This window comes from Hermetia illucens, chromosome 1 (assembly GCF_905115235.1).
Source record: "Hermetia illucens chromosome 1, iHerIll2.2.curated.20191125, whole genome shotgun sequence".
Taxonomy (NCBI): Eukaryota; Metazoa; Arthropoda; class Insecta; order Diptera; family Stratiomyidae; genus Hermetia; species Hermetia illucens.
The window spans coordinates 12,254,475-12,267,040 of record NC_051849.1 but is presented as its reverse complement, the minus strand read 5'-3'; the positions used below and the strand labels follow the sequence as shown (position 1 = coordinate 12,267,040).

Genomic DNA, 12,566 nt, shown 5'->3' with positions numbered 1-12,566 from the left:
TGATCAGCGTCTCCTGTGCTGTGGAATAAATTAAAATATTTGCTTTGGAGCCCTTTGATGGTTCGGTCGTTTCCGACCCAAGGCTCCTGTATTAATGCGATGTCGATGTCTTCCTCTAAGAGGAAGACGAGCAGATTAGCCGAGGCACACTTCGAGTGCTGCAGATTTATCTGCGTTACCCTCAGCATGATCTGCTTGCGTGGGGGGTTCGTCAGCCTACGTCGGACCGTCGATCGTCATCTCCTCCAACAGCTCGTTGGCGGCGTCGATTGGGTCAAGGTCGTCGTCCGGTTTTGCAGAGCGGAACACTTTTACTTTGGCATTCCTGACTCCGAACCACACTTTGTAATCAGCCTTTTTCAGTGCCTCCAGGCACTCCTCGTTTATGCGGAGTAGTACGGGCTGGCTGTTTATCTGAGGTTCCTCCTCCTTTATAACAACCCAGTCGTCCACGGGAATCCCGGGGTTGTGAAGGCGCAGGAAATGGACCAGCTTGTCCTTCTCCATGCGGATCTTCGGCAACCAAATGCGAGCGACCGGTCTCCTGGGAATCTCGTCGTAAGGGATAATCTTGAGCTTAACGCCCTCCCAAGCGTCGCTGATCTTAGCGACGCACGAGCCGAGAAAGTCCTTAGAGAACTGGTCCATGCAAGCTATTACGTGGAACCCACGGACCACCTGAGATGAATCAAAGTGGGGAGTGAGTCCTGGGTGTTTGCCTCCGGTTTCCACGAGATGTTCATAGACCATGCCCGACAGCCTAGCCTCAACACTGGTCCACACCTCCAGCGTTAGTTTGCCGCTAGCAGAATTGCCATCCGCCAGCGCCACCCATAAGTGACTCCTGGCCACATCGCTGAAGGTCTTCGCAGTACGTGGCCCGCCGGCTGACGGTTGCTGTACAATTTCCTTCGTATGTTGCTTGGCGTCTGCGCTCTTGCCCACTCTGCTCCGCTTTTTATCTTGTTCGACCTCGTCTTGAGATCGGTTGCGTTTTAGAGCGATGGGCTTCGCCTTCTGCTCATCAGCCCGGCGTTTGCTGTTGTATTCATCAACAATCGCCTGGTATTTAGCGAGGTCTTTTTCATCCCGCTCGTCGACAGTACCGGCCTCCTTATTCTTGGCAATCTTGCCGAGAATATGCATGGCCTTCTGGTACTGGCTGTTGAGCAGGACACCCGTGGACCTTCGCTTCTTAGCCGGTTTCCGGCGATTCTTGTCGGTTTTCGCTTTCGAGGTATCCCCCGACGCTGAGGGCTTCGGGTCAGGAGTACTATGTCTGGTACTCGCTACACCCAGCCTGACGGCAGTGGGTTCCAGGCTAGAAGCCACTAGTCCGTCTGACGCCTCGCTCCGGGAGGTCCCTGCGGTTGGTTTCAGCATAACGGTGCTACGGCTGGCACCGAGTGTACTGCTCTCGACGGCCACTGTCTCCTGGCTGGAGGCCAGCAGCTCGTCCTCCGATGATGCGCCCGGCATCATCGCCTCCTCTTCTATCGTCGTTTTGGTTTTTTTATTAATTGAGTCCATGTCTTGGTCCCACGAGTAGTCCGGGAAGAATGTCCACCCTGGCTGGCCCGGCCACCAGGATAAGGGTCTTATTTGAAACTGAAGGTGCCCAAGGTATTCAGAGTTCGCATACTAAAGACCAAGCTCCCCATTGGCCACGCAGCCCTCGGCGTATGCTGTTCCACCTTGGCTTGGAATCCTATTAGCACCTTCTCCGGTGCAGGGAGGACGATCCCCGGGCTGTTGCTTCAGTCCATCCCCCCGCCAGATCTACTTGCCCCTAACACATGACCAGCAGACAAGCAGATCCTCGTCAGTTGGATGAGCCTACTCCCAGCCCGGCCCTACACACTCTTGGCCCGCCCGAAGACGGTTTCCAGCGGCCACCACGCGGAGGTCGTGTGAGGACTTGCCTAATTATGCAACTTTAATCTGAAGCATAATCAGACCAGGCCGCCGTGATTTATAATGTCAAAGGCTTTTGCGAAATCAGTGTAAATGGTAAGTATTTCTTGCCGTGAATTTAGACATTTTCAGTGGACCTACGCTTAACAAAGCCGTGTTGCTCTTTCACTATGTAATAGGGCTCTATTCATATCTGGCAGTACAGGGCGAATAGCCTCAATTCGATATTGGTGTTTGACAAAACAGCGATATTGGACTTAACACTTTTAATACGTCGAGGGAAATCAGGTTCTCTGCCCTTTTGTTTAGAAACGACACTATTCTGCCTATGAATGTAAACAGAAGAGTGCGAGGATCTGTCAGGTTGAGAATCTTGGTTTTGCTGATGTTCACCTTCAGTCCGACTCGAGCAGCCTCCTTTTCCAAGTTCAGAACCATTTGCCAAGGTCCATGACTCGCTGAAGGAACAAACATATGTCAATAGCATAGTTGTTTGGGGAAAGGTGACATTGGTTATAGAACATTTCTTCTTCCGCTAGTTAAAGCGATAAGAGATGTTCTTCCTAAGTTGGAGTTACCAAATTTGGTTTATAATGGTTACCTTTTCAGGGAATCCAGATAAGTTTGTTTTTAATTTCAATAATCAAAACACTGAGTAACAGACGTAATGAACAGGAATTTGATGAAGAAGTTAAAAGGTTTTAGACGCTGATCATTAAAAGTTTATTGGTCATCTTGAGGTCCGGATGATCTTTGATATACCCAAGTTTACTGTTCAACGTTTCCATAAATAAATCTGATTACCTTACTCCTCAGTTCACTTTTCGTAAAAGAGCACTGCTTTTAGTCGCCTGTCTCCTGTACAAGGTAAAATTCTTCTATTATTTATTGAATAACCCTTCTTGAATTACATCGTGTGACAACACATTGGCCATTGTTTTATAATACTTAAATTATGTTATCTTCAGGCTTGTCATATTGTTTGCTACCACCTTTTACTTGTGCATGTTATCTTTATAGCGAGATCTACACCTGTGTAAATCAAACATAACCATTCGGTACCAAGTCTTTGTGAATTTTCGAGATCAAATAGGTACGGGCCTTCTGCTTACGCGGATGCTGATGGTTTGGAAAATCTTAAGAATTGACACGAAAAATTTTACCTTTAGCTACTTTAAGGAAATACAATATAATAAGCATCCGTACATGGTCGTACCACACCGGTATGTGCATACAGATGCGCTTGTATTTCCCATTGTTGAATTCTAATCGATGATTCATTGAGTAATTGCTGCTGACCATGAACAACGCCTACTTGAACTTGAATGACGTCCCATCGTCCATCACGACCTCTTTACTATTCTTTGTCGTTAAGTTTGCTGTTGAGGCTCAAGATGCTGACCATGCCGATCAAAGGAATAACGAAATTCTGATGGGATGATAAGAGTTCCGAACTTGGAGACCATTATTTATTGAAACACAGACCTAAAAGCCGCCATTGTTTATGAAGTGTTACGAACGTGGGTCGAGAATACCCCCGGGAAATTCATAAATATATTTACAAATGGCATTTACTTGCAGAAATATGGATGTACTGCTATATCTTCTAAAAATGGATTTTGAGAGCTCAATTTCTTGTTTGTTCTACTTTGTTCACTGTTTGAGAGGGTTGACAGCGACATTTCCATTAAATATTCAACCAGTTGAGTACGGCGACCCCCACATATACCCATATGTATGACTAACATTTTTTTTTGGTTAAATTTATGCGTACATATATATTTGATTTGCTCTCATTATTCGCTTGAATATTAGTGACACCTTGACAAAGATTAATGAATCCACAACTTACAGTTCTACCAAGCATATATGGGATGTTCTGTGGGTAGTCCCACTCAATTCAGATGAAGAGTTAATCACCCTGACTGAATCATATACGTGTCAAGCCTTGTGTACATACTTATAAACGAAACAACCGTTAATTGTATTTTTGCCATAATAATTTATTGTTGTACATCTGATGGTTATTTTAGGAAGGTAATTTTATAAAGATGCTCCCGTATCCCACCCGCATTTTATAAATTGGGCTGGAAGTACTTTGGTTGGTTGGGCAGAACACTATGCAAATACATATTATTGTGGCTGTGCTTACAAAAATACACTATTTCATCTACGTTGCTCTTCCAACTGCTTTGTTTGTTTGGAATGACCATAAGGTGATTGAATCACAGATAAATAGTTATTGAAACCGGACTGTTAAAAAATCTTCTCTTCCGACAAGACTTACCGCAATATTTTCAATTATCAATCCAATCTTATGATGGAAATGTCTATTTATAGTACCAGATAGTATTGTTAGGTGCGAGCAATGAAAGCAAGTGCCCCTTGGTGCCGAGTATAGATTTATTATAGTAATCGCTCATGTTTCATTCGCAAGACAGTGTACATTTCTTTAAAAACATCATGCAGGGATCAGTCCTTCAATTATTTGAAATCTAGTATCATCTATAGTAAACGGTTCTTTTCAATATAGATTACTCCACGGGTTCCTAATTTTTTTAGCATTTTAGATTTGATGGTCATTGTTGTCCCTGGGGAGCTCCGATACCATGTTTGCTAATATATTTTCTACCATTCTTAATGCAATTATTATTAAGCAATTTGGCAATGATTCTGGTTTTATGGTAAGGTCATAGTTGAGTATGGCTGGTGGAGTGCACCATCAATCTAATTTTATTAAAGTGTCTCTATCTAGACCCCCGAAAAACGACGCCACAGAAGAGTAACTCCTTTCCATCTTCTGGGCTTCCTTCTTCTTTTTCTTCAGCTTTTGTTCCGTTCAAAAGAGGGGTCGGCTCGTCGTGATCGGTCTCACCATTTGGCTCTATCGAATGGCTGATCTCGAGGCTTTTAAATCCCCATCCAGCGTATCAAGCCACCGTTGTTTCGGCCTGCCTTTTGGTCGTTTACCATCGACTTCGATGTTCAGAACAATCTTAGCAAGTGAATTCTCGTTAGCACGAATTGCGTGACCATACCATCGGAGACGCCTCTCCCGCATTTTTTTCATGATCGGTGCAACCCCATAACGATCGCGGTTATCCTCATTTCGGATGTGATCAACACGTGCCACGCCACTAGTCCAACGTAACATCTTCGTCTCCATTACCGCAAGACGCCGTTCATTGTTTTTTATAGTCGGACAATACTCAGAACCATAGAGGGCGACAGGACGGACGACATTGCGGTAAATTTTAGATTTGAGAAGTTAGTTGATACTGATTTTTGCTATTAGATCCTAGCAAAACATCATCTGCATAAAGTAGTGTGTAGGGCGCTGGACTTTGGATGTTCCGTGTGACGGTGTCCATAACTAAAACAAAGAGGAGTGGTGAGAGAGCGCTTCCTTGATGAACACCAACAGAGACACGAAGCGGTTTTGATACACCCGCCATACTTCGAACTTTACTTTTCGGATCGTGGTAGAGCAATTGCCACCACCAAGTTTAGGAGAAATAGTCCGTGCAATTTATCGGCTAAAAAATCATAAGTCGCCAGGAGCCGATGGAATTACAGCGGAATTGGTTACACCAAGTGGTTCATCGACATTTGTTAAAGTATGGGACAGCGAATCAATGCCTGATGATTGGCAACGAGGTATGAGACAGATAGACATAAAAAGGGAGATATCACACAGTGCTGCAATTATAGAGGTATCACGTTGCTGAGTACCATCTATAAGATATTCTCCACTATCTTGCTAGGCCGGATAGCTCCATACGCCCAGAACATCATTGCCCCATATATTAGGCTTCACTCCAGGCAAATCAGCAACAGATCAGATTTTCTCTGTGCGGCAAGCGATGGAAAAACTGTTGGAATATGGACAACAGCTGCACCATCTATTCATCGACTTTAAAGCCGCCTATGATAGCATAGCCAGGGTAAAACTGTAGACGGCCATGAGAGAATTCGGTATCCCGACGAAACTAATAAGACTGATTAGGGTGACCCTGACTAATGTGCGAGGCCAGATAAAAGTAGCAGGATCACTCTCAAGACCATTCGACATCAACAATGGTCTACGACAAGGGGATGCTGATGTAAATGCAAGAGGTACGATCCTTTTTAAGTCCACCCAACTACTGCCCTATGCTGACGATATCGACATCATGGGAAGAACCACCCGAGACGTACAAACTACCTTCATCCAGATCGAGCAGGCGTTGGTTGCGCGAGATCTTGGGCTGCACATCAATGAAGGCCAGACAAAATATATGTTGACAACGTTAGCACCGAAGACGAACCGGACAGGAAGAATAAGGATAGGAGAATACAACTTTGAGACCGTTGACAATTTCTCCTATCAAGTGTCGAAAATCACAACCGATAACAGCTACGATGATGAAATCCGCGCACGGTTGTTGTCAGCCAACAGAGCCTATTGCAGCTTAAAAAACTGTTCCGCTCGAAACGTCTCACCATAGGGTCAAAGCTCTTACTGTACAAGACAATGATCTTGCCAGTTCTCATGTATTCCTCGGAAATTGAGTTCTTAGCAAGAAAAATCACGAACTCTTGGCCGCGTTCGAGAGAAGAATCCCCCGAAGAATTTTTGGCTGGCGATTCCGTATCCTATACAATGACAAAATCTATGAGCGATACCATGACCGTCCGGTTGTGGATAAAATCCGGCTCAATAGGTTACGGTGGGTGGGTCACTTAATCCGTATGGATGAGGATGATCCCACCCGGAAAGTCTATAAGGGCAATATCTGTGGTAGAAAAAGAAGACGAGGCAGACCCTGCCTAAGATGGAGCGATGGCGTAGGCCAGGACGCCAGACAGCTTTTAGGGATATCGAATTGGTGGACGTCGGCGTAAAACCGGGGTACTGGTTGTTGCGCCGTTGATGATGATGATGGTAGAGCAATTGAACCCAGCGCACGAGTTCTTCTGGCACTAAGTGTTGTCGTAAGGCATACTAGATTAGTTCGTGTTGCACACGGTTAAACGCTTTATCTTGAAGCGACGAACTAGTACATTATGATGCAAGGCAACATTTTCGAATTGGCGGCAAAGGGGAGTCGGGGATGGGAAATTTTAGTTATGTATTAACGACCCTTTCTCACCACAAAGAAAAATCTCAAAGGACAGTGTGGCAGCTCTCACCTTTTCATGGGTAACAACCGCTTTCGCAGTGTTCCAGTTCCCCTTGCAGCATTTGCGTATTAAAGGGGTTGTAAGAACCGTCAACTCTCCCCTTGCCACTTCTCCCACCCGTTCTCGCGGGTGGTGTACTTCCAGGAGAGTCTGTACTGAATCCAGTCTAGAGCTCATGGAAAAACCGGTGGGTTTTCTAAGAGAGTCCAACTTGGCCCACTCATCCCGTTTAAGGACTCTCTACAGCCTTGAAGTCTCTCTTTCTCTCTCGTTCTAAAGGAGTCTTGTTTCGAACAGCAAACCAGCCTTTTATATTCATGCTGTGAGTTCCTGAAATTTAACCAGTCGTCGTTCTTATTCCTTTTGCAAGTACGGTTGAGAAGTCGTCTGGTTGATTTCCTGAGTTTGTGCATTTCCGGTTTCACCAAGGAACCGTTTTGCCGCTTTGCCCTCGGAAAATAGGACAAGCCTCTTCATATCTCTCTCTAAAAGTGTGCAGTTCAGAGTTTCCAATTCATCTTTCAGCGCCAAAGGAGTCCTAGGGAACTGTACTTTATTGCCAAGAAGTTCATTGAGCTCTACCCAATCCGTTTTCCTAGGGTTCCGTCTTTGTAATGAAGATTGTTCAGCCGTAATAGCCAGATTGAATTCTAGATATCGGTGATCTGACAGTGAGACCTCGTCTAGCATCCGCCAGTGTGTAACACTTTTGAGGTACAGATTGTTGGGTCAATTACTTCGCTTCTTCTCGGTCCCACGAACGTAGGGGCGCATCCTACATTTGCAGTCATAAGACGAGCTGAAGTGATGAAATCAAATAGCTTCTCTCCTCTTGGATAATGTTTGCTACAGCCCCAACAAATATGTTGATCATTCGCATCGCAACCTATTAAGAGTTTGAGACCACTTGATTCTGCATACGCTACCAGATCCCTAAGCTCTTGCGTTGGTGGAGGATACAAAGAATCATAGGGTAAATATGATGTTTTTCTGATATTGTACGATTACCGTAACTAAGTCCTGGGAACAGAACTGTCTCAGCATGGTTGTCCCTAACTGTCTTGACATCAGAGTACAAGCTCTCGGTCTTATGGATCTTTCGTTGTAGAAGATCCTAGCCCCTTTTACTGATACAGTGCCACGGATTCGAATCCATGGCTTTTGCACCAGAAAAATGTATGGGAAGTCCTGCATTTTTGTCAGCCTTGCTGCCAACAGGTAGAAGGAGGATTTGGCATGCCGTAGGTTGATTTGAGCAATCTTTATGTTTTTCGACATAAATTTGGTCTAATGTGTTATGAAAAACAGTTAGAAGCGTGTGCCGCAGTCTGCGTGCAACGGAGTTTCCCGCACACCGTACCGCCAGAAATTCGATCCCCTCCTGTTTGATTTCTCTGAGAAAAACCGCACTTGGAGGTACACAGTTCCCTTGACCTCATCCATGAAAAATCTCATCTCATCCCGCAGAGCATTCGTCTGTTTTCCACTTGGCACCTTGACGGATTCGCGGTGTTCGGTCTGCGTAGATTCGATCACTCCAACTGGAATCAAGTCAGTTCCGTTCACGTCTCTGGCTTTCCTTTCTTCCACCTGTTCCGTGGAAGGTTTAGGAGAAGTTACTAACAGATAGGGTTCACTCTGTACTCCCTTCACCAGTGCGAACCCCCATAAGGGGATTCCGCCACTGAATGCACTATTCTCCGCGCGCAGCTCCATTGTGGGAGAGCGCACGGAAGATGCTGCAATTTGCTCTATATTGTGTGAGTCGAAGACCATCATTGTTCTTCGCTCCCAAAATGGAGATGATGCTCTATAGCTTCCTGATATGACTGAATTTCAGTCTATCTAGGAAAAAGTGGAATGATGGATGAAGTTTACCCTCCAGTGTCCAAAGTCCATGCCCGGGTTCTGTTCACCCAGCATGCCGATGATGTCCTCTGCCTTCCTTCGATGGCCCGAATGAGGCACACTATCTCTACCTGCTGGGATGTTTGGATCACACGCGATGCTGGTAACATGACGCTGTACCACAAAGTGATATCACTTTCGTGATATTATATATATCACCTACCCATCTTTAGTGAGTCACATTATAGTCTTGGGTCTAGCTGGCACCGATTAATGCATGTAACAACGGAACAACTCGGTCCAGTCACATGCAGGTGTTTGCGGACCTGCATGGTCAATGTTCGCCGAGTATAAGATTGTGACCCTCAGTTGAATTGGACCTAGATTTCACTTCTTAGGCAATGCAAACATTTGAGTAATACATTGAAAGCGCACATCATTGTCTTTAGCTGCAAGTGAGATGGCATTGCGGCATTCTGACTTGCTACAAATCCAGCTGGAAAACCACATTATCACTACACGGGTGGAGTATCTGTGGACATGTGGCAGTTGGTTGAAAGATGAAAACGCCGCACATCAAGAAAGGACAACAATGAGTAGCCCTACAGTTACATGATCTAGAATAGTTTAGTGAGGGACATGTCTAGGGCAGAGCTGGGGCAATATTTCTAGAAACCGAAAACGGTTGCAAGTACGCATGTTTGATACATTGGGCCTATGTTTCTGGAAGACTTTTGAGGTTACCAACGGACTGTTGAAAAATCTCAAGGTTGTTTGGCTATCGCTGTAGATTAGCAGACACGTATCCTTCACCTGTTTGTCAATCATCCCGGCTGAATGAATGTTGAAAAATCGTGGACAGGTGGGCCAGCTACTCTAGAACTTTGTTTTGTTTTTTGGCCATTGGCGTAAAAAACCTCGCGTATTCCCTGTCAGGCATTCCTCTCGTCTGTCTCAATATTCTCTGCGATTAAGGCTAGCTTTATATCTCTTACCAGTGGTGATGAATGAGGAGTTAAGAATAAGAAGGCATTACAAGAACTGGACTAAGTTCTTCTAATATATCTTTCAATTTCGTGGTTTGTGAGCTGGTCTCATTGCAGTGCTCTGAATATATTTACCCAAGGATTGCGAATTGCGAAGTGCATCTAAACTGCACCGGTGATACCCAGACATACAGTTTTTTGTAGTGGTACTAGCTTTCAATGAAAACTAGTTTGTCTCGCCTTAACCGACCACACTATGGGGGTCAGAAAGGTACAGGTAGGAAATACCTAGAGGTTGTTCTTGGTGCTCCATATCCTCCTTGAAGATCGCTGGATAGATACAATCCAATCCTCAAATGGCGGTAGGGCTTGAGTCCTAACTGATAGAAATTCGTCAAAATTTGTTCCTGGAGTTGGTGAGTGAAATGAACAGTAGGAAAAGAAAACATCTTTTTTTTAGTATGGACATTTTTATTTTTAGTAATTTTGTATATCTTACAAGTTAAACTTAGAAGACTAGTCATTATCTAACGTTACTTACAAAGCAAAGAGTTAATGGAGAAGTATCATGAGAAATCTATTTAGAAATTTATCTTTTTTCTTCGTTGTTTAATGCAAGCGTCGACACATAACTTACTACATTATAACGTCGAAATAGTTTTGTCGTCCCGTTTAAATTTTGCTAACAGAGACAAAATAATTTCAGTATTGATACCAAAAAGAAATATACAAGTTTTCCTAACAGACGATCACACTTGAGCATGTTTAACTTAACCAACTTGAGAGTCGAAGTGAGTATTTAAAGTTTTTAAGTTAAATCAAAAGATACTTTTGTAGCAAAGTAGAGGAGGCCAGGATATTGTTAACTGAAAAATTAGACAAACTTAACATGGACTAGTTGGAAGTTCCAGTTATACGTTGCCGTTTGCTCCAACAGATTAACACTCTGAGTATTTTGGTTAATATTCGAGAATATACTATGTTTTAGGCAGTTACGAAGTATAGTACTATGTAGAAGGGACTGGGCGGCAGTTTTCACTCCATGAGGATTAGTTCAAGAATATTTGTTGCTACAATTTTAAAGCTTGTTACGAGGTCAATATTTACAGCAATAGTTTTACAAGCGCTCCGATAACGAGAAGAATCGGACTGTAGGATGTGAAACTTGAGGAGCGGCTGGTGGCGGCGATTTTCAGGAGCGTTTCTTCTTCCACAACTGTTGCGGAGTCTTTTGGATACATTGGCATATCGTGCTCAGAGGCGCTTCCCCTGCTATTCCGGGCTAACTTTTGATTGACTAATTGCAATTGGCGCAGTTTTTCTTCCAGTTCCAGGATTTCGCCTAAAGATGGAAGGAAAAACAAATTCAGGATAGTGAAAAGATATTTCTACTAGTTTTAAAAATCCAATTCACGTTATAACATCTTTTTGACGAGCAGACTATATTATAAAAATCTTTTACCTTTCTTGATTCCTTCAATATCGCTGACTTTGATGAAGGTGCCAACAGCGAACTCATAAACCTTATTAGGATCTGCATTTGGTCGGATCTCACGACGTCTTCTACCATAACCAATTTGTCCATTGCTGCAGGATGTTCCTTGGCATTTGTCCAAACATACATTAACTGTAGCCCGGAATTGCACGTAAGTCGATTCAGGGAATTTGAACGCTCTGAACTTAGCACTTAAGAAATCTCCATCGACTGTGTTGAAGTTTTCGAATAGGTAGGGATCGATCGAACATCTGAGGAAAAGATTTGAACACTTGAATATGAGTATATCGTAAAACTTTTATTTGTAAATAAGAAAGTACTGGCAATGATATTTACCCGTTGAAAATGATGGTTTCTTCTTGGTTCTTGGTATCGGTAACTTCCATGTATGTTACACCCAATCCGTAAACAGGAGCAGAAGTTTTGTCCAAAAAAATTTCCATCACAAGAGGTGTACCTGGACTTACGTTCAATTCACCAGTTACACGTTGCCCACCTTGACGGACACCCACATCGATGATTGGTTCAGGAGCATTTTTTGTATAAGACATTGTAATGTCTAGGTCCCTTTTGGATTAAGAATGAATTAGGTGGGGTTCTTATACAAAACTAAAATGAACTTACTCAGCTTCCTGGAAACCAGCTGGTAAAACATCTCGTTTGGATACTGTGTGCGTTCTATTCAGTACATTGTAGACTGGTCCAGTTGTAATACATTTCACACTAACGATTTCTTTGCCCTCTTCCTCTTCGATGATGATTTTGTGGTAATATACTTTTTTACCCTGCGGAAGAAATTTAAAAACTCAAGTTAAAATTTAATTACTGCTATTACAGTAGAATGTGTAAGGAAAAAGGAAGTATGTACGTATAAACAGGAAGCAGTTCCCGATTTCCACCGCGCAAACTGGAAACGCATCGACCTGGCCCTCAAATCTAAATTTCAACTCCTCCTACTCCCATCCACTAGTACAGTTTCCAATAACACAATCGACCAAACAGCGATTCAGCTCAGTATGTGACGAACTGATCCTATCGCGTCCCATAAACTACTGCCACCTCATTACCCTCCCTGATGATATCCTAAACGATATCAAGTACAAAAAGGTCCTCAGGCGGAGACTAGAAGAAGAAATAGATACCCTCCGCAATCCGATGAC

The 12,566-nt window shown here is 43.7% G+C and overlaps 1 protein-coding gene across 1 annotated transcript in view; it reads right to left on the bottom strand.

Moving 5' to 3' along the window:
- Positions 1-10,372: 10,372 nt before the first annotated feature.
- The window catches only part of LOC119661726, a 170,969-nt gene continuing 168,775 nt past the window's right edge, over positions 10,373-12,566 (bottom strand). The window contains exons 3-6 of the mRNA XM_038071191.1: positions 12,031-12,191; positions 11,743-11,973; positions 11,374-11,657; positions 10,373-11,253 (exon numbers count right to left, since the gene is read on the bottom strand). Of these exons, the coding sequence (XP_037927119.1) occupies positions 11,015-11,253; positions 11,374-11,657; positions 11,743-11,973; positions 12,031-12,191 (915 nt within the window). The 3' untranslated portion in view covers positions 10,373-11,014. The remainder of the gene's footprint in view (positions 11,254-11,373; positions 11,658-11,742; positions 11,974-12,030; positions 12,192-12,566) is intronic.